The 27,266-nt window shown below is 39.4% G+C and overlaps 1 protein-coding gene across 1 annotated transcript in view; it reads right to left on the reverse strand.

Annotated features, from left to right (window-relative positions):
• Window positions 1-967: 967 nt before the first annotated feature.
• LOC124158984 overlaps window positions 968-27,266 on the reverse strand; it is an 801,817-nt gene continuing 775,518 nt past the window's right edge. The window contains exons 30-31 of the mRNA XM_046534437.1: window positions 5,878-6,042; window positions 968-2,299 (exon numbers count right to left, since the gene is read on the reverse strand). Of these exons, the coding sequence (XP_046390393.1) occupies window positions 1,469-2,299; window positions 5,878-6,042 (996 nt within the window). The 3' untranslated portion in view covers window positions 968-1,468. The remainder of the gene's footprint in view (window positions 2,300-5,877; window positions 6,043-27,266) is intronic.

Below are 27,266 nucleotides of genomic sequence, written 5' to 3' on the forward strand. Positions count from 1 at the left end.
CATTGTGGCATTGGTAGAGTGTGAAAAATTATGTCCATTCCTATTCAAAACAAAAGAAGAGATATGCTGACTTCTGGAAGTGTTCTGATCCATGACAACACTTGTTATCTCAGCGCTGATGCAGCCCAACCGTTCCTTAAGCAATTTCAATGGGAAATTTTCGATCACCTGACGTGCAATACCGACCTAGTGCCATGTGACTTCAATATTTATGCTGAAATCAAGATGTCACTAGGAGGGAAAAGTTTTCCATTAGGCGACGACCTTCAGGGCAAAAACAAAATTCAGTGGACGTCATTGATGGCAATATCCTAAGAAGAAGGTATAGTAGCTTGTCCACAGGCACAACCAATTCCTCAATCACCGAGACCTGTATGTTGAAAGGACACCACAAGTATGCTCAATATTTAGCTATGAAATAATTTTTAATCAATCACTCTGTCTTTTGTTCATGACCTGCCAGAGGTCGAAAAAAATGGCTCTCGTACTAATTTTTCTCTGCATTTCTCATCTTGAGGGAAACCAGACATGATGTTCCCAGGTTTACACTCACCTAAATCTAATGAGTAATAATAGATTAATGGTCGGAGAATACTCAAAGTCATTCTACGTTTAGCTTTTGAATAATTGCAAACGAGAGCTGGTACCTTACTTTCTAGTAGATCTACAATAGCGAACCTTCAAAAAGACAAGGAAACAGCATATCAATTAATGCCTTCTAATGATACTCATGCAAACAGTAGACACCCATTAGCTATAAACTCATTATACAGAAAAAGGCAGCTGTACATTAGGACAGTAGTCTACTGCTTTGCAGTTCAACATTTTCTTCACAATTGATAACCCAAACTTGAAAAACTCTCTACCTGGGGAGACCAAGAACATTAAGCATTCACATTTGCCTAAAAAATAATCTCTTCCAGCACCACAAGTAAATGCATAAGGTTATTTAAATAGAAAAACATTCTTTCTATGAAGCAGTTTAAATTTATTTTACTTTCTTGATGAAACCAGTTCCTTCGTTGAAAAGAAATTCAATCAGTTAACATCTCTGAAATACAAGTTAAATCTTAACTGCACATCACAAACATATACTTGTAAAAATTTTGCACATGCATTCACAAGAAGGGTCATTTAAAAGATGAGCATCCAAACCAATACTGAATTGTGTAAAAAAATTGGGCTATTTTAAAAGAAAAAAATAATACCGAAACAACACTCGATAAGATATAGATGTTGTGCGTTGAAATGAGAATGTGTCACTAGGAAAAATATCCAGGGTGTTTTCCATTACAGAATGTGGTTCAACATTACAAGAAATGTCCAAGAGACTCACATTTGTAGCACGTGTTAACAACTCTTAAGGCACATTTGATAGCATGATCAATCACTTATGGCAAATAGGACGAAGTGACTAGACCATGTCCTCTCCCTATGAGAAAAACAACAATTACAGATGATGAATAAGTCAACTCTTGGCACTGGACATCCTTTGAGCCCTTCCCTTGAATGCCGAAGCCACTGCCTTAGTTGTGTCCACAAGGAGTAACTCAAAGAGAGATTCAGCCAACTGTTCTTTGAGATACTTCTCTTCCTCATCGAAATTGGTCCAGTACCTATCCTCCTCTTGTACTTCCCTCATGAGAATCTCATCTATCCGGTCCCTTTTCTTAAGAGTCCAACTGAACATCACATTGTCTCTTGTCTCCCTAGGGAGATAACCTAAAATGATGAGGCCCTGTTTCGTGACCTCATCCACAAAACACTTCTTATCCGGAAGCGGTAGAGTCGGTTTCAACTTGCGACTGCCAAATTTCGTTGGCACACTCACCCACTTCTCCGCTTCAACATTGTCCAAAGCTTCATCCACTAACTGCCGGCTGAGGTCAAAAAGGAACTGTAAGTAAGACCACCTGCTCTTTTTCTGTATCTGTTCTTCAACACTCCTGTCACAAACTGACTCTTCCTCATCTTGTGGCATAGTACACTGAAAGCACTTAGGCATTTCCACCGAGTCCAAGCTCTCTTTCTTCTGCCAGCAGTCATAGAATTCTCCAATTGCACTTTCGAGCAAGTTGGCTACCTCCTCCTGCTCTGTCGGAACCGCTGCCCTTGGCGATGGGTCACGGGGAGTTCCCAAGGGGGAAATGGGGCTGCCAATAGCTGCCGAGAGGCGTGGAGTTTCTTCAGGTGGTGTATATGGCGGAGGTGGCTTGTTTGGAATCTCCCGGATGTAGAAGTTGTATGGGTAACCCCTTTGCTGCTGTTCCTTGGCTTGTGCCAACTGCAATTGTTCAATCTAGAGTGGACAACACAGAGAATCAGTAATTACTATCTATTCACAAATATGAAAGGGTGAGAATTGCAAGGTACTAATGTAGATCACATGCAACATATATGTACATACATGCAATTTCTATACCCACATTGGACCACAGAGTTAATAGTAGGAAGATAATATTAATTGAACAATATCAAGAGTATATACTATGAAATACCTGCCAAAAAGACTGCTACAAGAATAAGAAAATAGAATATAATTCCTGAGTAAGAACATTCACTATTGGATCCCCAGTCCTAAACTGTTAGGACTACATATAAATTTTAAATGTTTGATTTGAAGAATGAATATCAGTCAATACTCTATAAAATATGTACTCTTATAATGAATAAATTTCACTGACCAAAAATTAGTAAGGGCTACTTTGCACCAAAAATGGGAAAATGAAAATTTTAGCCCGTATCATTCATAATATTGATAAAAACTAGTACACATGTTGCTTATAGTTAAAAACTATGTGTTCAAAACCGTTTTATAAAAATACTGATTATTTTTAGAATTATGGGTTTTATTTAATTTTTGATCTTTGAAACTTTTCTATCTTTTTCAGTGGTATTCCATCTCAATTTAGCTGGAAAAACCTCCAACACTTTTTTGAAAAATAGGCAACCTTGTGGCAATTAAAAAATTACATTGAAACCCTTTTCCAAAAATATATCATTCCTTGATGTAGGTTTTTTTTATAAATCAAGCCTTTGTGCCTCGAATGAAACCGAATAAAGAATTTCACCCTTGAAATTGAAAAAAATTTCATTTTATTCAGGAATGCTGATTTGAAACTGAGATAAAATAACTCCAATCTACTTTATTCCCAAAGTATTTAGAAACATCTAGCATACATTTATGCCAAATTTCTGTCCCAATAGTAATGAAAACCATCTGTTTCATGTATCTTTCTCCCTCACACAGTATGTCCAGAAAAAGGTTGATTCCATTAAAACCTTCCAAGTAAAGTAAAATTAGGCCTATTACTGGTGAGGGAGACTCCCCGAACTTCCCACTTCTTAAGCACCATCTTTTGTCTAAAATTGCACGGCAATTATTTTTTTTAAATTACAGTTCTGAAATTGATGGTTTGAGGCGTAACTTTGTGAAAGCGATTCATTTTTCATTACAGTTCTGATTACGCTGCCACATTAAAGAACATATGCCATATTTTACCATCACGAAAATAAGTAATTAGAATTCTTCAATAGAAATTTAACTTTTAAAAACCCTAAATATGGCAATTTTCACACTCCAAAATGCGTTCATCACTATAAATATGTATAAAACTTGTAATACATGATTTCTTAATAAATATAAAGCTACATTTAAAATATGTATAACGGTAAAATTCACCCCAACTGTGGTGTTTCACAGACAATATACCTTGTTAGAAATCTGAAAATTTAGGTTTGATTCCCGTGGCTAAAATCACAGACTATCACAGAATTATTTTACTCTAAATATTTTACTTTCCTGACTACATGAAATTTAGTAATTTTCACTTGATACATATATAGTTTTTACAGCAAATATGGACTCAAAGTTTTTCAGTAATAATGATGTGTGAATCATTGACAGCCTCATCAACTCACTACCTTAGCTACAACTATTTTGCTAAATAGTATACTTAAAAAGAAACAGCACCCCCTGTAGATTAAACAACTCTTTCTTGTGTATGGGGAAAAAAGAGGAACAGGGAAGGTTTGAATGGAAGCCAAAATTTGGAACAAGTTTCCATTGATTTAGTAGGGGATCAGGTTGGCATAGTACCTTGAGTACAGACTTCACACCCCATGGGCCTGGGTTCAAATCCTGGTAGTACAAAAACTTATCAGAGGTTGGTTAACCCCAGCTTGAGTGCTATTTGGAGGGCACTTCAAGTGCAGTGCTCAATTGGATGGGACGCTAAGCTGTGATACCCTTTGCATCTTTCATTATGAGCAGGCTAATGCCAACACAAGGTTTCTCTCCACCCTTCTCTCATGGCACAAATGATCTAAACTGTTGGTCACCTCCTCCAAATACCATACCATACTCAGAGCAGATTCAGCATCAAATTGGGAGGGGGGTCGTGACCTGGGTCCATGGGGTATCAAATACCCCACAGGAGAGAGGAACATTCTCCCATGTAATTAAAAAAAAAACATTTCAGGGGAACCGAACCATAAACCTTAATCTTTCCCAAGGTCCATGGTACAAGGTGTTTAGCCTTTCCACCAAAGATGACAACATAAGGGAGAATGGGCTTCTAAGAATCCAGTAGCAGGAGTGAATGCCATACCTGTCCTAAAGGCTAATGTAGCACTATAAACCTAAGTAAATTGCCATGAGAATCACAAACCTGGATAGTACAGAGGCCCAGAAAACCAAAGGTCTGAGGTTGAAATCTTGGTTCTTTCCCTGAGTTTTTTCTATGGCAATTATGACAAATTTCACCATTGTTCATCGACACGTTAGAAATCAAAAGTATTAGCATGATTATAGTAGGCACCACAAATATGCACTACCTCTGAGGAGAATTCATTTAAACGGAGATAACTCACACTGCTGTGGAAATTTATACCTGCACAATTGTAGGATCCCACTTTCCATAGAATTCCCATACACCTCCAAATAAATGCTATTTCATAACGGATACCTCATCCATGAGACCTATATTAGTTGTTCATTGGAATATGAAGTATTCCCCTCTCTATGCCAGCTCAGAAATTTTCCTCTTTCTGCTGTTGCTTAGCAAGAAAGTTGGAAATATTTCTTAATAGTGTTATTAAGAAGAGGAGAAAACAGTTTCTGCATTTGATAATCCTGGTTTATTTAATTCTTATTGAATCATACTCCCTCTAAGTATTTGTAAGAGACAAAGCCATAATCTAAGGATAATTTTTCATAAGTGTCATAAAAGTTCAAAAATATTTCATGATGACACACAGCGACACTACAGCAGAAGCCAAAAAGTTTAGAAGCTCTGAGGAATTCAATTGAAGAAAGGTACCATTCTATATTGAACAGAAGTTTAAAATATCCAAATTTTTTACTTCATACAGATTAGCATACAAACTCTGCAGTGACGCCATGGTAAAATTATCAGTGCCGGAACGCACTTTTCTAAACTTTTTTACAAGTGAAGTACTACTCTGTGTGTTTCAATTATTTCAGAAAATACAAAATAAACAAATTGAAAAATATTTTTATTTTGGTTTAGAATAATGTTAGAAAGTTTGAGGCAACAAAATTAATGAAAGTGTTATTTGACTATTATGTCTTTTCTTAACCAGTGACGGAAAGGCATTCCGGCACCTTGACACCGCTGAACCTCTGAATTTTCAATGGATAACCAGCCAAAGTCATCCTTCAACTATGTTCCTTCCTGTTCAAATGTGTGTGCTTCTAGTTAATTATTTGGCTTTCAGCACTCTTTTGCTTACCTAGCACATTGGATTTTTCAGTTAAGTACCAGATTATAACCAAAATCATGTGCTTACTTTAAAATAAAATAGTGTGAAATTGTGAATTTTATAGACGTCAGGAGGGATTTAAGGAAATATTACCTCTCGCTCAATCTGTAACTGCTGCAGTTGGATTTCTTCAACCTCCCGCAGGCTACTGTTGAGGCCAAAGTCTTCCTCAAACCAATCCTGAGAGAAGGTCTCATTGTCTGCACTACCAGATCCTCCATTGCCTGATGAAGCACCCAGATTTCCTCCATGTTCAACCTATAAAGATGAAATAGAAATAAAGAAGAATTAAAGGCAAGGCCAAAATATGCATAAATGCGTTGTTTTGTGACATCTCAGAATAGCCAGCTCTGTCTAACCACACCTTGGAAGCTTTACCTAACATAATTCACAGTGTCCGGCGATATCTGGTGGAAATGTTTTATATCCATGAGAATAAAATAAAATGGTAAACTCCCACACAATTTTATTCACAAAATACCGACCCGGTTTCGACACGTAGTGTCATTATCAAGGTACCAATTTGGCTTTCCAAGTTCTATATAAGGGACGGTATATATAGAACTTGGAAAGCCAAATTGTACCTTGATAACATGACACTATGTGTCGAAACCGGGTCGGTATTTTTTTAAATAAAATTGTGTGGAAGTTTACCATTTTATTTTACATATTCTCACTTTACCTTACACTTTAGAGAACGACTAACCTTCCTCTTCCCCTTCATCTTTATCAAAACCATCCTAGTTTCACATTTAACTTGGTAGAGACACAATGGGACTTGTCACTCGTCAGTGGTCAGTCAGTCAGAGTAGTCCACCGGTCTCTCATTGGTCAATTATCAACTATTGGTTACTCTATGGCTATTCACTAATGGTGCAGCCACAATGTAGCTGTCAGTGGGAGTCGACACGTGGGTCATTCGGCCAGTGCAACCAAAGCACTTCACTATCCACTGGTGCCATCATCATCGGCTCCTCTTCTTCCCGAGACATTGGTAATACCATAAATTTAGGTTATTTTAGACACACCAGTCCATTACTTGATACTTGCTCATTGGATTGATTTGTTGGGATTTTAAATTGAAATAATCTTTGGGTGAAGATTTGAAATATTTGCATGTGATTATTTGCTTCCCGAAACTAAGGGCACGAACCCAAGAATAAGAATGGTGGCTCGAGTCCTGGCATACTGCAGGGCCACTTTTATGGTATAAAAGTGGCACTTCTTGCAGAAAAATGAAATATTTTCTCACAGTTAACTTTCATCTCCCTGCAAACAAATGCGGAGCTTCAAAGGATTTGCAACTCAATTTGCAAAAGGTCTGAAAAGCTTTTACATACAACCCTAGGTATAATAAATGTCCCCACTTGTAGGAATCTGGGAGAGGAGATTATCTGCACCCTTTGTTGCATGTCTCTCAAATCATGGTACAGTTGCAAGGTCTATTGCTAGTTTTGCAAGTGTAACATAAAAAATTGATTCTGTTCAGGAAATTTTGGTATATATAGTATAGTACTACTGATTTTTGGAAAGCAATGAAGAATTTTGAATGGTTCTCAGCTTTAGTTCTTGCACAGGTTTCCTCAGTAAGTTCTCTCAAATTAATATTTTAAAGTTTTTTTTTGGAATTCAAAATGATACATTACTTATACATAATTCAAACCAAAGTTATAAATGCACTCTAAATACATAATTCTCAAATTTTTAAATGCTATACATAGTGAGAAAAAACAACTACTTTTAACCAGTGACGTCATGGCAAAATTAGCAGAGCCAGAGTGCACTTTCCTTAAGTTTTTTTAAAGTGAAATATTACTCTGTTTTTTGAATGAAAAATTATGATATACATTTTAATGCAAAATGTTTTGCTTTGGTTTTGAATGTATATATTGAAATTCTGACGCAACAAAATTGATAAAAGTGTTATTTTACTATTATGTCATTTATCAACCAGTGCCAGAATGGGGTTCCTACACCATGCTTTTAACACAATCATTGCATAAAAAAATATTGACCATGAACAGTTACTATGGGGAACTGAGTGGAAAAGGGCAAAGGTTATTTTGGCCCTACCATAAGGGAAGGAAGCAAAGGAAAGGCATACCTGAGAATATTCTCTCCAATACTTTAAAAAGAGTGGTACAAAGAAAATTTCTAGATGTCCAGTATAAAAAGAAATGTATTTATCTGTGGATGTAGCCAGCAGGCTGTAAAGCAGATACTAATCTTTGTGCTGAATTTAGGGATAACCTATGGTAAAATCATTCCTCAAGACTTGAGCTTATATGTATCAGTAACACAATGTGACTTCAAGAGCCTTAAACATAGGGAAACTGATGCACTGAATAGTAGAGGCCTTCACGTTGTAGAAATCCATCTTACTGATTTGTGAATGAAAAACTTTGCTGTTTCTACAATTTGGAACTTTATTTTCCTGACTAGTTTCGATACACTGTATCATACTCATAGGACTAGCCCCCTATCATATTCATAGGACTAGGACTAGTCCTATGAATATGATACAGTGTATCGAAACTAGTCAGGAAAATAAAGTTCCAAATTGTAGAAACAGCAAAGTTTTTCATTCACAAATCAATAGGAAAACTGCTTTCAGTCCCAAGTTTATGAGGTAATTTTTCCTTTGAGGAGTTTTTGCACATCTATTTGCAGGTGACTTGCTGCTTCAGAAATAAATTATAAAAGTGTCTCCTAGGCCAAATAGGCACTCATGCCACACACTAGAAAAACCAATCCCAAATTCAAAAATCTAAGGAAGACAGTCGCAGATTAATACAGCACACCAACATAGCTACATTAACTTCCATTATATATATTTATACTTCTTTCACAGGAGAGTGTTCATACGATAAGAACATGATTCAAATTAACTATGATTTGGATTATCTGCCTATAAATTCCAAAACCAGTACCCCTCAAAAACTTCCTCACTATTCCTATTTTACCTTCTTATAACCTACCTTTCCTATCTTCGTCCACCAGAGAGGGGACGGCAATTATTGCACCAAAGAGGGCAAGCGAGGCAAGGAACAACAAAACTCATGTCTCAGGTCATACTGTTCTAAAACCATCATTTGAGAAGAATAAGCACAAGAATAAAATAATAATAAAAATAAAAATAAGATAAAAATACAGGTAAACCTGTATTTGGAAGTATTGAATGAATGAAAACGATGAACTTCCTAAAATTTACAATCAAATACAAAGCAAAATTGGCAGAATGATTGAAACCAGGCTAAAAGAACTCCGAAGATTTTTCAGATTAGCGCAACCAGAAAAGTCGGTCATGGTGGAACACAGGTCATCGTTTTCATTAATGAAGACCATTCTATCAGATGGGGAGATACAAAAATTCTTTGCCATGCATAACGTTACTGGGACCACATAATTAAGGAAGCCATAGAGATCTGCCTCAACCCTAAAAATTTCAATCCGGACACAGACTTTCATAATAGCAATAAATGGAGACCTGTAATCAGCTGTATAAAAAACATAAGGGAAGAACATGAAGAATTTCAAAAGACCTACTGCCAATCGGACCACACCTGAGCCGTATTGTTGTCCTTGGTAAATGGTTGTATCGCTTCAGTGTGAAATTGGACTTTCAAAGAGTAACACGGCCTTGGGGATGAGAGACAAGTCGTCTCTGGAAAAGTCGGCTTATACAACAGATTTAACCTGGCTGAGAACCCGAGAAAAATTCTTCAACAGTATTCACCAGGAGAAATTAAAATCGTTTAAATACAAGGCACATCAAAGAGGGAAAGGAAGGAAAAGTATAGGACTTTTAGATAGAATGAAAGGAAGTAGGCCTAATGGTGGATTGAAGGGGGAAGTACATAAACGAAGGGGAGACTGCCAGAATACTTCTTAAGTACTCCATGGAAACCTACCTTAAATAGGAGAATACTTCAATGAACAAAGTACATTCATACAAAAATACAAAAGCAGGTGAAATAAGTACACTCACAAATATTTGGCATCTTTCCCCAATGAATACACCTATGAGATTGAGTGGGCATGTGAAGAATATGAGTATGGGGAAAAATAAACATTCATATGGATGTAAAAAATGTGGTATGAGATAGGGAGAATTAGAGGGCTCATATATCAATGGTTGTGCAGTGCACTAATACCAGGAAAGCAATTATCAGGGAGAACTTGAGTAACTTGGACTTTTTTGGGAAATTTGACGTACTGTAGAAGTCAAGGATGAGTAATAACATGCTCACAATGGCAAGAAAAGAAAGAGAGCAAGGAATTACCGTTATTTTAGGCTATTTTGCAATTTTATTTTTAGCTATTTTGTAAGGAGTTGACAAATATTAAAGCAATTAAAGCAGTCAGTGATATAATTTTGAGAAAAAAGCCATTTATTTATCAGCAAAATAAATAAATCGGGCATGAATTTATAAATAATTTAAAAGGGGTTTAATAAAAAACCTTGTCAAACATTACAGAAGTTCTATCACTACCGAAAAACTCAAAACAATTACTTTTTGCATATTTTGTGCACAAAAAATCTGGTTTCATTTATATGAAATACATGTACGTTAAACATCAAAACAGGGGTAAACGCTATGTACCATGAAATGATAATGCCATTTTCGAGTAATAAACATGATTTGACTTACGTTACATATTGTATTAGCCAGTAGTAATGAGATGAGTTTGTTAATGGGCTTATTTTTTAACACTGATTTCACAATATAATTAAATTTTTACCATAATAGAACAATTGGTGCACTTTTCCACAAAAAATTATTTAACACACACTGTTTCAACTAATACTGCCATAATGCATATATTATAAAATTTTCTAAATTGGAGTATTAAGTAACCAACTGTTAATAAGCTAACCTCTCCTCAACATTCCATTCTCTAAGATAAATCCTCCTTCCCCAGGCCCTTCTGCACTGTAAAATTTTCCCATCCAAATTCCCTGCTGTGTTTCCTTCACAAATCCTCCCACCCATAGCTGCTTATTCCTCTCGTTAACAAACCCCAATCTCCCCACACCTTTATTCAGTCCTTTTTGCTTCCCATCTCCCATTGACGAAATAGTTCTTTCCCATTGAATTTTTGAAATTCACATTCTCTTACCCACTTCACACTAAATCCAAGTCGTCAACATAGACCCAAGAAACTCCTATTTTCTCTGTCTTTGCTTTCTTTCACCTGGTGACCAAGTCCTCTAAACAATCCATTCACCCTTTCTTAAGTAGTATACAGATAGAGTCCTGAAAAACCATGCTCTACTGCCAATTTTCTCCTCATCTCGTGCAGTATTCCCCAGCTAGCTCCTCCTTCCTATGGACATGGAGCCAATAAGCATTCACCTTCCTCCTATTCTCCCACTCCTACAATATATAATTATGCCTGTGTTCTTGCATCATTTCATTGTCTTGCACCTGATGATGGCTCTGTATTTGGAATGCATTGATCGTTAAATAATTTTCGCTGAAAAAAGACCAGTTTTTCTATTACAGATAGTTTCCATTATACCAAGTCCGAATCCACCGATAACTTTACACCAGTTTTTCATCAAAAAATGTATACTGTACATAAAATAAAAAAATTACTATGCTTAGACCAGCATCATTATGAGAAACAGGGTAGAAAACTGATTTTCGAATGCAATATATCGAAAATATAGCTTAGGAACGGAATTTTATTAACAGCTGGAGTATAAGCGGATGAGTTCATTTTGGAGTTTCATGAAAATAATATTCACTTTGTTCCTATAGGAAATTTCATTTAGTGCATCATTCATAGGCAATTAAATATTATGTAGTAATATAAACATGGAGGCTAGGATGGGTGATAGACAGGAAAACATGAAAATGTAGTGAAATTTTTATGGTCAAAAATGTCATGACTCATTACGGTTTATTACATAATAGTTTTGTTGATATTGAATTGTTTTGTTTATGCAAGATCAGATAAGACTATTTCATTGTGCTAATACATACGCTATGTAAATTGGTTCAAGAGAATTCTACACATTACGAAATTTAAACAAAATACTAGGAAAATTCTCCAACATATTAAAGCTAAAAATTTCCTGCACATAAAAGCACATACATATGAGCATGTGTTTCAGGAATATTTTTGATACAGCACATCCTGAGAAGGCTATATACTTGGATAGTGAGCATAAGATCGGTAACTATTCAGGCAAATAGTTGAAATCACTAACCAGGATATCTAAAGAAAAACCCACAAATAGGAATGATAATAAAATTAAAATATTTTGTAAGTTGCCGACTCTTTATTTTTAATAACTCAAACTAATGATGTGCATTCTCTCATTAAGGGATTATCACCATGGTATTTGATGAGACATCTGTCAAATTGAAAACATCTCAGAGCCTTCGGTAGAGTAAAATATTATGATAATATTAAATATCTGACTGTAAGGCTCAGATGACAACGTTGCACTCAAAAGACATACCATATTTATTTAAGATAAAACAAATGTTCACTACCCATCGATTACCAGACCAGTTGAAATAATTAGGAAGCAGAATTCTCAGGGAAGAAGTAGAGCAAACTTTTACTAAAGTAGGTAGGGGTCTACTATATGCACTAATAAAAGTAAAGGAGATAGCAAAAAGTTTAATGGAGGTTCTGTAAAAAGTAGAGATAATGATTTTGAAAGAGTATAAGATTTAGGGTGAGGACAATTTCAATAAGGAGAAAGAAGGTAAGAAATGATATGAAATAAAAGAAGAAAAATGGTAATCATAATTCCATAGACTATCATTCTCCAACAACCCTCTCTACTACCCCTGAATTCCATTAGTCACGGAAATATCTCATGATTCCCAGATCATTGGTGAGTGCTTGCACTTGATGCAGTGGGAAAACTTTTATTGAATTATTGACATAATACTAATTTGTTCTAAAAATTTCTATAGAGTAGACTAGAAGCAGCAAGCATGGCACGAAAGAGTATGTACTGGGAAAATAAGGGATGTAATTGTAAAGCATGGTTCACATGAACAAGGAGTCAACAGAATGTGTGGAAAGAAGAAAAACATCAAGGGTATCCTCAGCATAGGCAAGAATGGGTATTGCTAAGGGCTTGCAAGCCCTGATTGGCTAGATGTTTCTCTATATTCAGCCTGCTCCATTAATTTCACCAACATGAGCTTTAATGTAGGTTAGTAGCACCGAGGAGGTCCTCTCTGGTAGTACTGAGGTATTGCTCGATTTGTAATATCAATTTAAATAAACATATATAACATATGAAGAGATATACAAAATATTTCCATCATTAACTGTTTAGAGTATAGGGGAAGAAACAGAGCAAAAAGTAAGTAAAAATCCTTATCATTAACAGAGTCATCGACAGTACTGGTAAAAAATATATATTCAAAACTGGTAAAAAATATTCATTCAGGGGCGCAGCTAGGAATTACGGCTAGGGGGGTTTCAGGCACAACTAATACTGGGGGTCCAGGGGTATGGCATACCAGCCAAGGTAAGCGGGAAATAGAAAGATAAATGGTTCAAAATGGCGAGTTTTACGGCCTTCTGAGGGATATTTTATTAATCCTTACACTATTCTATAAGTAATAATAATCCAATTAAATAAAAAAGATTACATTTAAAAAATTGTCTGAGCTCTGGGGGGGGGGGGGGGGGGGGGGCGCCACTGTATTCAAGTGCCAACTATTAGTTGTACATGGGCAAATGAGGAATACTGAAGAGGCAGGTTGGTAAGAAACTTTCAAGGAGGCAGAAAAAGGAGTAGCAAAGAATACTAGTGCCGCCGGCTCCATGGGGCCTGAGGGGGCCCGAGCCCCCTCAAAAATTTGCTATGGGTGTGAGGAAAAAATGCGTCAGGCTTGTTGCTTTTTCCTAGCATCCAGATATCGAGATTCGAGTTATCAGGGTTCTAATGTTGATCATATGACACTTCTTAAGTGATTAAAAAACTTAAAACTCACTACTTAAAAAATTTCCCGGGGCAAGATCCCTGGTTTGAGCCCACCCAATATTTTGTGTAAGTCGGCATCCCTGAAGAACACTATGAGGCAACGGGCCAAGCAGAAGAGCAAAAGAGACGACCGTAAGGGGTACGGAAGTTTTCTTATACGCTATGAGAAAGTAGAGAAGATGTATGATGTTTAAGTGAGAAATAAAGATCATAATACAGCAACAATTAGTATTTGAATCAAACTGTCATAGACCTATAATTTTGGGGTGAATGGGGAAACAATTGAAAATAGGCTGAGACCAAAAATAAATACAAAGATGGCATGACAGAAACTTTGATAAAAATAGATTCAGAATGTCAATGGTACTGTAATCTCAGTTTCCTGTTGGCTGAAAACAGTGACCATTGACCTTTTCTAAAATATGTACCTACATGGTAAAATAGAAGAATGGAAGTGATGATGTACCTTGTATTGAAATACATCACCACGTTGTTTGACAGTTACTCCTGCAGAATTGAGTTGCATTGTACTTACAACATTGGTATTAAAATTAAATGTTGAGCTGAGTGGAGGTGATATGTCTATGTATTTCCTAGGTTGCCAACCAATTTAGGGCACATTTTTGAACACCCTAGAGAAAGTAGAAGTGATCACCTAATGTTATTAAATTGGTTTGAATAGGAAAATGTAATGAACAATAAAATAATGATCATTAAATATTTTACTGGAATAAGGTTTGACTCTAAAATCATGAATTTCACATGAGACTTGTTAGGAGAGATTACAAAAAAGTCTTGCAACGAAAGAAACATCTCAACCAAATGTGATAAAATAGAGAAGGAACATACTACCTCAGAAGCTTTACACAAAACTTTAAAACCAACTATTGAGATAAGTAGGCAAAAATGAAGAGGCATATCAAAGATATTAGGTATTTTTAAGGGGAACTAATAGAGGTTTTATTTCCATCTAAAGAATTCATATAGGGTTCCCTAAACAATGAAAAATTGGAGAAGACAACCCAAAGTGGAAAGGCTCATGAAGAATCATGAATCCCGCTACGATTAGGGTATGAAAAAGTCAATTACCTTGTTCCACAAACATCCCAACATTCTCCTTCGGCAGGCGCGCCGAGGTAATATATTAATCTTCCACAACTTCCACAATTCGGAAACCCAGCGACCATAAGAAAACCTGTTTCATATCCAGGCAATCTTCCGAAGCACATAATTGGGTCACGAAAAAAAAATGCATCCCCGTGTCCCACACCTGCATGTGCAAACACCACGGCAAACGATCACAAACTGCGGCGGGTTAGACCAGCGATATCACGTGCGGTCTTGAGAAACCTTCCTCCGCACCACGACACAAGCCCACGACACTGCGACCGACACTGCGTGAACACAGGGGGACACGACCGCGGGGCCCGAGGGCCCGGCTTCGACTCGCCACACCGCCGACAACCCCTTGGCAAAGCCCGCGGCGGAGGGACCTGACCATCGCTGTCAGGCGGAACGGAACGACCGTGGGGGGACCCGGAGGTATCCTCTCGCACGCTAGAACGGGACGCGAAGACGACGCAACAATGCTCCCGAAACGACGCATCCAAAACCTCTTGGTCGCCACGCGGTTTATCCGTCCGGAAAGTCGCGCGAAGACCGGGAGACGCAAGAGGCCGATTTGGGCGGGACGACAGCATTCGCCGCTGGTACTGCGCTTTCTGCGGAGAGATGTGCCGGGCTGAAAGGAGAGGTGGGTGGAGGTACCAGGGGGAAGAGAGAACTCGCGTGGGGGAAGAAGAAGGGGTGGGGGAGAGACGGTGGAAGGGGGAGTGTATTATCGAGAACGGGGGTAAATGTGAGATATTCGTTCACTCACGGACATTTGCATATAACAGGTAACGAAGGGTGTTAAAGAGAATTAATTAGTTAATATGACGATACTTGGTGATGCAAAATTTGTAAGGGAAGCTGCTCCAATTCAATCAAATGATTATTGACCTATGACGAGGATGATACAATATAACCAGGCGGGCATACAAATCGTGTCAGGCACAAGTTTTTAGGCATTCTACGTCCAGTTCAAATTGAAAACAACGGTAACTTTTCATTAAAATATTTTAATCACATAAAACCTACCGTAATGTCAAGGTGATAATGGTAGTAAGTGCTACAGACTAATGCATACAAATAATATAAAAAATACTTGCGGAGAGATGTGCTTGCCGTGAAGGGGAGGGGGGAAGAGGGGGAACTAGCGAGGGGGGAAGGGAAGGGGGAAGTCAGAGAAACGGGGGAGGGCATAAACGAGAAAGGGGGGAAAAAGAGAGATTTTTCGTTCACTCACGGACGTAACTGGCTCACGCGAGCACCGCCTCACCGCCCGTCGGGAGGACGGGGCCCCGGAGTTGGGAGGCGTCTCGCCGGTGAGGCGCTGGCCCGAGGGGTCCCGTCTCCTCGGCGGACACCGGTGCGACACCATCGAAGGGCCGCAAACGCTCATCTATGTCGACGAGGAGGAGGAAGTGGGTTCTCTCCTTCCGCCACTCCCCCTTCCTCCCCCCAACCCCCCCGCTCTCTCCCTTTTGAAACTTCCCCCCCTCTTAAAAGCGCCTCCTGGCTCCTCCCAGCCCACTTCGCTCCGCCCGCACACGCGGACGAGGACCTAAGCCTCCTGTCAATGCTACATCACTGCCGGTACGCGGTACGATTCCGAGGTGTGAGCCTCACGGTCAAGGTCCGAGTACCCACGGTGAGGAGAAAGTAACCCGCTACGCACAACGCACGTTCGAACCTAGCCACCCAACGGTCAGTATAAACAGCAATTGTTTGGGCCCGTGGTTGTGGATTGTCTATGCCTGCCGTCCAACGAAAACAGTCTGATGCGACGGTCGGATGGTTGGGGTTTCTCGGCCGCCCATTCTCAACCCGATATTTTGGGCGTCAAAAAGACAGAAACGTTGTCGACCAACTTCCGACCGCGACTATCTTTTACCGTTTACTTCAGGAACCTGGTAATAGCACCAATGATCACACCCAACGCGGTGGCATTATAATGAGGTCCGGGAATTACTATTATTCAAGAAGTGGAATTTAAGTTTTTCCCGGCGTATGCTCTGCAGGAAGAGTTCACGGGTTTCCCACCGGGTGTAGATTTGGGTCACAGGTCCATAGTTAAAGAAGTTCACCGCTTAAGTTATATTTAATTCGAGCATTTTGTGAGTTACCCCGTTTTGTCTCCCCTCCAAAATTGAACCTCCATTTTCAATCCAAAATAAGGCAAACTCCTTTCCATTCCATCTATAAATCCTATTTTGTCCCCCTACTCTGACTTCCTGACTTCCTCTCTTCAAACACAACTTTCAGCATTCCCCTCCGCTTAGTATTGCAAGCTGGATTACACAACTGAAGACGGTATTTTCGAGTTCGAGCTGTTAGAGTAACGGGGCCTAAAGGCTGTTGAAGGCAAGAGGAAAGAAGAATAATCTTCCGGGGTCCCTCCAAAGCCTCCGGGACCATGGACAACTGCCTACTCTGCCTAGCTGACTATACGGGACTGGCAACAATAGTCGCTCCCCAAACCTGGGATAAGCGACAAGCTGGATGACGTTAGGAAAGATGAAAGGACAACTTAGCTGAGTAGCTGTGGACCACCTTGCATTATTAAATTGGTCTGAACAGGAAAAATACTGACAATGAATAACAAAGTAATGATGATTAAATAGTTTCCATGTAACATTCGGTTCCACGCCGAATGGAAGAAAAACTTCAAACGAAGAACGGAGGCCAGCATCGATGAAGACTACAATCAGCGTGCCGGCCTCCAAAATAATCCAACTTAACTAGTTCGATAACCTAGATAGGTGACTGACGCATGAGGTTCTTTGCGCTACAAGGACACCTTAAACAGTGATAAAACCTCAGATAATAATCGGTATTTTGAAGTAGGCGGATGAAGGTTGAAAAAGGTTCAACATGATTCGTAACCTAGTTGGGTCGTAATAATAATTATATTTGACTGATAGTAATAAAGTTGTTTACCTTTCTCAGGGATCGAATTCTACAAAGATGATCCACTCACCATAGGTGGTCAAGTTTAAAAAAAATTCTTCTTTTATCTTCTCACGTAATTAACTGACATCGCATTAATTCCGCGTAGATCAAATATGTGACAAATACAAGTTCACGAAAAGGGTTGGATTCGGTCTGGGAAATTGTGACCTCTATGACACAACGCAGAATCAAGTCTCGGGTAGAGCATATCTTCGGTGTGAGGGGAGGAAGGTAATACCTATCCCACTACTTAAAAGATGAGCGGAGAAATGAAGTCATCTGAGCACCCTGAGTAGGATATAAGGCAACGAATCGACCACACCATGAGACACAGTTGTGTGATAAAAAACCATCGAAGGGAAAATAAATAAGAAGAGCGGCAAAGAAAGGTTACCCATTGATTATAAAGAATAAGCTATGCAGTATATAGAAGATAAGAAAAACATTTCATACAATCGGGATATTGTGACTGTGATTATGTTCGGGTGCCATTAGTTCATTAGTAGGATCGTTCGCAAAGTTTCGAGCAGTTTAGTAAGGCGATGAATAAGTTAAGTGACGGAGTTGAAGGTTATGAGAAAGCTTTCGTTTTGCTTCAAGTGCGTAAGAGAAAAACTGAAGCTCTTTTCTTACGTGCCCGAAGCAAGACGAAGTAGGTGATGCATTCTGTGACCTAATGAGCATCATGTCCGAGGATGCACTAGCGTCGAAGTTCGCTGACTACCTATTAGAGAATTACATCGACTAAGAAATTGTGCCTTTCTCGCCACGTATTAGGGCAGACGAGTCCACTGCTGCTAGGAGGACAACTAATGCATGCGAGGGTTTTCACTCTCGTTTCGATCCATCATTCGAATGACCTCTTAAAAGCATTTTCACATTATTCAACGCTTTTTTAAAAATGCAAACAAATTCATGTATACTGGTGAACGAATCCACTTCTGCGCGGAAAATGGACAAAACTCAAGAAAACGCAAATATTTATTTAAAAAAATGAGCAATAGCAAAAAAGTGAAATGAATTTAGTTTCTTGATCTGTTTTCCCAAAAGATTAAAAACCATAACATCAGTCTTAATTTCGAGATCACATACATGCACTATTAAAACACGCATTTAAGAAATTTCATCAAAATGACGTTACACTTGTGGCTCACACATTACTGAGGCTCAAATTTTTGATAAAGTGTGCGACGAACGAAGTTTTTATTTTAAGGTAATGTAGTTCAACAGATTAAAAATTTTCTCAAAGCTGAAAGAGAAATTTAATTATTGCACTCTTTTCCCTACATTCCTCAGGCGTAAATATTCAATATGCTTTTTTAGTATTTTCAATAATTTTTCATGATTTTTAAGTTCTACATCTACTTCTTTCGTGAAAAGGATTCTCGGGAGGTGCGAAGACTTATTGAGAGAAATTAGCTACTTTTCCCTCTTGAGGCCTCGTTTAGAGTACACTGCTAGTATATTGGGTCCTCATGAGATAGGCTTAATCAACAAGCTAGAGCGCGAGCAGTTGGTATTGGTTTGTCCATTTATGTTTATTACATGCCTCGAACAGTTAAAAAATACTAACTTTAATAGGTTTTCTACCTGTAGGTACCAGAAATATATAAATATTTACCTTCTTAAGATCAGAGAGACGATCTATTGCCGTTGGCATAACAGCAATAAGCGCAGTTTGAACGCTCACGGTCAGGAAAGCTGGGTTAGAGGCAATGGGCGGAAAACGGACGTTCTTATTCACAGAGGCAGGAAAATATGCGGAGTAAGAATGAGCCGCAAACCAACCTACGCACTGAGTGAGTTAACCCTTTCTAACCCAGAGCTGTTTCTGGGAGAAATCAAATTTCAAAATTTTTCATTTTGAAAACTTGAAAATTTTACACTTAATGATAATTATCCTGGCAGTTAAATATTTCGTCAATAAAATTTACACTACAAAATAATATTTAGCTTAGATATCTCCTAAATAGAGCTGAAAGTTTAAACATTTCTGATGGTGCTTAGAGGCAACATTGGATTATAAAGGGCTAAGAAATAAAAACCAAATTCATTCCCTATTTTAAATGGCACTAGGATATTAACCAGTACAAACGTGATTTGGCGAGCACACTTATAGTAGAAGCCCTGGCATCCTATTTAATACATTGTGGATGAAGCTAACATTAAGACTCTGATGACGACAAATTCCTCAATTATGACAACATCAAACCTAACGCGGAGATGATGATAATGGTGCCATATCACCCGTTGGATGGGTGGTGTCTACAATTAACACTCCGATATTGTAGGTGTAATGAATTTGTCATCCAAGGGGGTGGGGATGGAGATAGATCTTCCTGTGACACCCTCTGCCGTGACACAACGATATTATCGTTGTCCTCACCACAGGGACGCAACCACTGCTCTGGTTCGGCCTTGGCGACGCGCACTCCCGTCACGAGATCACGGGCTGGCTGCCGAGTCGGAAGCCGTCTATTTTGAAGGTGGTCTGGCCCCTTTGAGATCATTCATTCACCTGTAATGAAGCGCCCGCTGAGTAATGCTCGAGGTGAGTCACGTTAAGGAGGTGGGTCCAGCACGAGAAGTGTTTTCATTAAAAGAAGAAAGCAAGATATACGAAATTGCCGCGGGGGTCCCATCCGATGTCATTACTCACCGTGACAAGAGAATTAGCCCTTGCTAGCAAACAATGAAACCTTTGTCCCGCATGAATTATTACGCAGTATACACTAAGCGCATGGACGCCTATGGGAAGCGCAAGATTGAAAGCCCACTTTATGAGTGAAGGAACCGAATAGCCGATAATACCTTCAAATGAGGCGACGTCGTTTATGAAATAAAAAGTAAAAGTTCGAATTTGGCACGGGGGTAGGGTAGCCGAAAATAGGCTTCCTCTTAAAGTCGAAATCACGTCCGTCGTAAACGCCCGCCAGGTTTGACATGCTAGGATAGGAGACTGTTGCTCTACAAACAGGGGTCGGCACTGTTTTACAAACCTGGTCGTTTCATGGAAGTGCTAAGTGTCTGCGTACTAAAGAAGGTTATCATTCGACGAAAGAGGAAACTTGAAAATCTCAAAATATCTCCGTAGCTTAACATTAATTATCTACACCTAAGCCATCATAAGCAGATTGCTTTCATAAGAAGAATATAGATTACTCCCACAGATTATGCGCCACACGTAGCGTGACTGTTGCGTAGTGCATGTTCGAGGGAGTAAACTTCAATCCTCATGAATGGTTTTGTACATGGTGGATGTTGGTGATGGTGGCAAGTTGGTGATGGTTCACCCCTGCCAAACACCTCTGTAGGTGGTTTTCGGGGTAATATGTAGATGTAGCCCATGAAAGCCAATGCATGTCTTGAATAAGACGCCTGAGTATCTTATTTAATGTATTCGGGATTGAGTTAACATTAAGACTTCGGATGACGTCAAATTCCTCAGAATTATGATAACATCATACGCGGAGAATTTTAGAATAAAATTTGTGGCTGAGTACTATGGACCCTAAGGTTTATTACGGGTATAGGGCGATGGTCCAAGTACGAACAAATGAAAGAGACGCTTCTTTCACATTGATAACAACGCTTATCGAATACTTCATAAGAATTTGGGTTACGGAGCAGAGGTCCAATAATACGGGAGCAATATAAAATACCAAGGGAAATGACACGTTTTTTTTAGGACAAGCAACGAGCTTCCGGTACCTAAATCCAGGATTCCAGCATGGAAAGCTCACCTTCCAGTTCACCACCACAACCCAATTGTAGAGGGTTTAAAATCACGTCTCCAAAAGAAAGAAAAAACGCCACTTAAGAGAATTAGCCCTTGCTAGCAAACAATCAAACAATGAAAGAGAATATTCGAAGACTATCGAGGTTGCAAATGCAGAGGGGAATCCGCATATTCTTCGTGTTATTTCTGCCACTTTCTTAGCCACCAGTGGTTGCAAAAGTTGCTCACTTCTTGGGAAATCCCTTCTGTGCCATCTGTATTACTTTTCTAACTTACGAATTGATTGTCTTTTCTGTAGGAATTAATACACATTTGATTAACCGAAACTTTTAAACGAAAGTATTTCCTGGCTTTCTACACGACACATGGGTGAATAATTGTTACGAGAATTTTCTATTTCCAAGCGTTTAGGAGCCGAATATATTTTCCTATTCAAATCCAAAAATTTACATGATAACTTTGAGGCCCTTGAGTACAGCTATAGAAATGAAAAATCGTAAAGCATAATAGGTTTCCCTATCGACCAAACATCACCATTAACTTACTATATATAACCAGAGGAATTTTCCACTGCCTTGTTTGTCACGATATCATGCGTTACCACTCCATATACCGAAGACGGGTTCATTTTAAGTCAGAATTTCGCTTCGGAGCGATTGGTGTATTGAGTGCTGCACTGATGCGAAATGCACGTATGAATTATACAGCAACAGGCGGCCAAAAAAATAAAAACTACCCAAGAGACGAGCTTATGGTTTGATTTCCTTTACACACAGAAGCATAAGTCCCCATTCATTGCTCCAGGCAGAAAAACACAGCCAAACAGAGCGACCGCTATTTTTAAATAGGGAGGCGAAAGCAACTGTTCTAACGAAGACACCAGGATATCCAGAAATAGATTCCGAAGCTTAGTTTGCTGCCCAAGAAGCAGGACCCTGCACCATCATCCCTCCTCACAAACAAAAGCAAAGCACGAAAAATAAGGGCAGACTCACATTGAAAATAACCCAAGAAAGTAAGTTATGATGGTTTAACTTGAGCGTGTGAATCAGAAACAAGAGCAGTCACAAAGAGCCTTGAGGTTACAACGCAGACGAATCCTCAAGACCGTATCTTTGGCATTTGTAAGCTGAAGTTACGTCGCGTCCGCTAGTAATTGGGAGGAAAGAGTTACCTAATAAGATGACATCTTAGCGAGCGTGGCGTGGTATGGCAATGTACTCAAGCGATGAGACAAACAATTATTTAGAAGATGGAGAAAATTGAAGAATGCATCACTGCAGAGCCGTTATATGCCTACATAAAAAATAATTGCATAGGATTATTTTTATCACATTCGTTGGAAAACAGCTAATTTTCTTGAATAATTAAAATATTCCACGTGAATTACAGGTACGCAATATGAATTCATTAAAAAAAAATTAGCTCCAAAAAAGGTGGTATAAAAATTCCTCTCCAAACGACTACAAAAGCTTATCAAAGCAACGCTTGGGACACATTAAAATCATTACTCCACAAGTTATTAGGGGCACTGATATTGCGATGTTCCTTTTAATCCACTGGGTACCTATCAATTGTTTACACTTATGAGCTAAATGTATGGACGAAATCAAGAGTGTCGCAAAATGTGAGAATTGAAGAACATAATAACACATTTTAAAATATCTTACTTTCGAAAATTTTAATCTCGATTTAATTTAGAAAATTTAAATAGAAAATTTAACTTCGATTTAATCAGAAAGCACGAGTAAAGAACCAACCCCTCCATGCAAAATGCTAAAAGATGCACCCTTATCATTATATTCAATTAGGATTGGCACAATCTCTTTTGGAGCTATAAAGATATCCAGTGCATAGTTAATTTATTAATAGCTGCTAATATGATGGGTAATCTAAATTATTTGCTTAATGTTTTCCAAACTTCCATTTCACTACCGACTGACTATGATTCCATGTCGTACTTATGTTCCAACAGCTATTAATCTGAGAGGTACAAGGGAGGTATATACGAATGGGACCTGATATCCAGACCAAATAAGATACAATTCAGTCAGTGGCGTAGCCAGGATTTTGTAATGGGGGGCCTTTAAGTGAGATTTCAGGGCCCTTCCGGGGTGTATGGAAAACATCCCTGGGTAAAAATGGGGTCCTGCTCCGGAAAATTTTTGGTATTTTTGATGTTGAAAACGTGATTTTTAGGACTTAAAAACAGTAATTTTGTACGAGAATTTGTTGAAAATTATTTATTAAGGCCATCTTACTCATTTTTGGCGTCTCTTTTAAAGGCTCAAGGGGTGGGGGTGCAACCCAGAAACCCCTCCCCCCCCCCCCCCGTGGCTACGCCACTGAATTCAGTTCCGCAGCTTTCTCAAAGGGCTGCATCACATCATAACAAAATGTAAAGGCCGTTTTACACGGGGCACGTACTTGAACAATCTAACGTGCGTATGAAGGCGCAGTCAAAATTGCGTCGTGTAAAGTAGCGAATAGGGTAGTTTCCTTCATCAACGAAAACGAAATGCAATGATTGCGATTCCTCACCCACCATTAGTGTATTCATAATATACAAATAATTTGGTTTTAGAAATCCAAGTTTAGTCGAATGGCAAAGGTCAATTTTAACCTCATTTGAAAAAGGCCAGATTGGCGCCAATGCGATTCCGCTCCACTTGACGTCACAGGGACCTAGTTTCTATACGAGTAGATAGGAGTTTTACATCGTCTGAGATTACTAATGCATGCATGAGGCACAGAGCTCAGGGAAACATATTTTAATAATCACACATTAAAAATACCTAAGTTCGGAAAGTTTCCTTCGTTTGATAGGGGAATAATAATCCTTATTTAAGCCAAGCGCTACCAGCTAGCAGGGTACTCAGCTACCGGCTAGCAGCCTGCGTCGTATCAGCGCTCAAGCCTCGCCCCAAGGTCACCTCACAAGACGGCAGGGGGAACCAGAAATACGTCACATGGACTTTTTCCCATCATTCCTACTTAGCCGTCGCGTTTTCGCGCGCTTGAAATTTTTCAGTTTTCGTTTAATCGCGAAAAATAGATGTCATTTAACAATCTAAAAGTAAGAAATCGTACTCCAGGAGTAGTAATCTTTCGATTTAGGCAATAAAAAAATAATAGGAAACCACCCTATTGCTGGAACACATGCGAGAATGCGTGGACGTGAGATGGCAAAATAGCCCGCGTTCTAATTTCGTTCATGCATTCGCGCAATTCCACGCCATTTTAGAAATTAATGCAGTTCTGACCTGCGCAATTCCGTGTCCCGTGTAAAACGGCCTTAAGCCATTCCATCTCAATTTTTAAATGTCACGGTAAAAATTTATTTACATGTTAAAATATGGGTTGAATAGATACGGGTTGGTGTGAAAGCATTTGAGAAAGAAGGTGGTGAACTGAAAGGGAGAAGAAAAGAAACTGAGAAGAATCATATGCCAGAGAAGGACCCGGTGTATGGGTCATGTTATACGACACAATGATTAATTACGTGAGAAATATAATCGACGGTAACATTGAAGGAAAAGGTAGGCTTCCGCGGTTAAAGTTAATCATTGCACCATCTCGGTCTCTGGGGTACGCCGCGTCGAGTTTTCACGGTTCACATACCTGGCTGACGTTTCGGAGGCGATGCAGGACTCCATCTTTTGGGTCCATCAAGCGATCAACTGAAAGTTGGCATTAAATAGTTGATCGATTGGTGGGCCCAGAAGATGGAGTGCTGCCCTGCCTCCGAAACGTCGGCCAGGTAAGTGAACAGTGGCAAATCGACGTTGCTTCACCGCGAAGAACAGTACCTACAGAGCAATGATTGACGGAAAATTCTTCCGGAGATAATCTAGAAACAAGTAATTAGGGAAAATGAAGAAGTACAAGTTATAAGAAAGAAGAATGAAAGGGAACTGAAGGATTTAGCTTGGGAAGTTGGTAAATGGAGTCATTCAGTAAACCAATTGAAAAAATATAGCATCATGAATGAATGAACAAAAACTTTAACTCATACCTAGTCCCTAGGTACGTTCATCCCCACCGAATGCCAGGTCCTAGACACGCAGATTCTCAAAGGGTTTCTTATATGAACATTTCAGGTTCGGATTCCGGATCCGGAGGGCATGCTATTTCCAACATCAATCGACGCCAACGCAGCGAGGTCTTACATCAAGGAATGAACTACCTCGGGCGACAGAAGAAAGGTGGGTTTCCAAAAACACTCCCACGAACCGATTCGGTGGGAAAGATTAGGTCGAGGCGAATGCGTGGGCGCACGTTACGTACGAAAAAGAAAGAAAACCACGCATTTTCCACGCCGAGGTTTTTGAAAAAGAGGCGAAAAGAGTGGGGGGAAAAGATAGAGAGAAATGGTGCCACCATAAACATGTCGTCAGGTTAACGAGGGGGTTAACGCAGCACCTTGGTCCCTTCGCGACGCATAATTGATTCATTATCTCATTCCTTTCCCCTCGCCGCTGATTTTCTGATTATTTTTCTTCCTTTCGGCTCTCTCCCGCGAGGGAGAAAAATATGATGGCGGAGGGGCGGGAGAGGAGCTCAAAACGGCAAACAACCACTCCGGCGGGGGCTGTAAATACGGCCATCGTTACGCTTAAGAGTGACATTCAAATGAATGGTTGTGCTCAAGATTCGCATGGCGAGAGGGAGAATATATAAAGGCCCTGATTTTTCGTACCGGAGACTTTGCCAAAATGAGAGGACCCTTATAAAGGAGTATTACGAAAGGCTATAGCGAGGAGTTTCGTCAGCAGTATGAAGCGCTTTACGGTACAGAAACGTGGGCGATGGTGGAGGACGAGAAAAGACTCTAGTCGTCCGAGATGTGGGTGTGCAGAAAAATGGAGATGAAGTGGACGGAGAGGAAAAAGAGGGAAGAAGTGTTGGACGTGGTGGGGGAAGAGAAGATACTTCGGAAGGAGAGACGGAGGAGATTCGGATCTACAGCATTCTAAACGGGGACGGGATGCTAAAAACTGCGTTTAAGGGAAGAATGTTAGTTGGGAGGGGGGGGGGGGGAAAGAATATGGAATTTATATATGGAATGAAAGGGATGGTGCCAAAATTCGAACTGTAAATGGAAGTGCAATTTGGGACGGGAGAACGAACAGGCAAAATGTTCCATGTAAATCACCCTTAACCGGTAGAATACTTTTTTTTTAAATGGCCTTACCAAGGCTTTAAAATTTTAGCAGGCGATTCATTAGGAGAATGGATGGATTCAGGGTGGAAGGTCCATTAGGAGAGGTAATCCTGAAGTTTAGAAGAATATCCCAAGCATTTAGTGATTCAGCGGAGGTTTTAGACTCCAACCACAGCGACGGCCCTGCTCTGTACTCACGACTATCCTTCTAGAAGCTACCCTTATTTCAGCTAACCGGTTCGCGACTACATGACAAGCAACTATAAAGCTATAACTAATATTTATTTCTTAGGGATGGAATGCATACCAAATATTAGAAGGGATCGGAGTTTTATTAGGAAGCTGAAGATCTAGAGAAAAAATATCAGGGTCACCTGTTTTCATAGGGCGGTTGTCCTTTTTTATAGGGGCAGTAATTTTTAGGTTTCGCTAGCGGTAGCTCGCGTCGCCTCAGCGACAACGCGGCATCCTTCTATCCCGCATGCGTCCAATCAAATTCAAATGCATTCTTATTCTAACCCTGGGACGCAGTTGTCGCAGTTTATCACGGCAGTTCCACTTTC

The sequence above is a fragment of the Ischnura elegans genome, chromosome 5 (genome assembly GCF_921293095.1).
Source record: "Ischnura elegans chromosome 5, ioIscEleg1.1, whole genome shotgun sequence".
In the NCBI taxonomy this organism is placed as follows: Eukaryota; Metazoa; Arthropoda; class Insecta; order Odonata; family Coenagrionidae; genus Ischnura; species Ischnura elegans.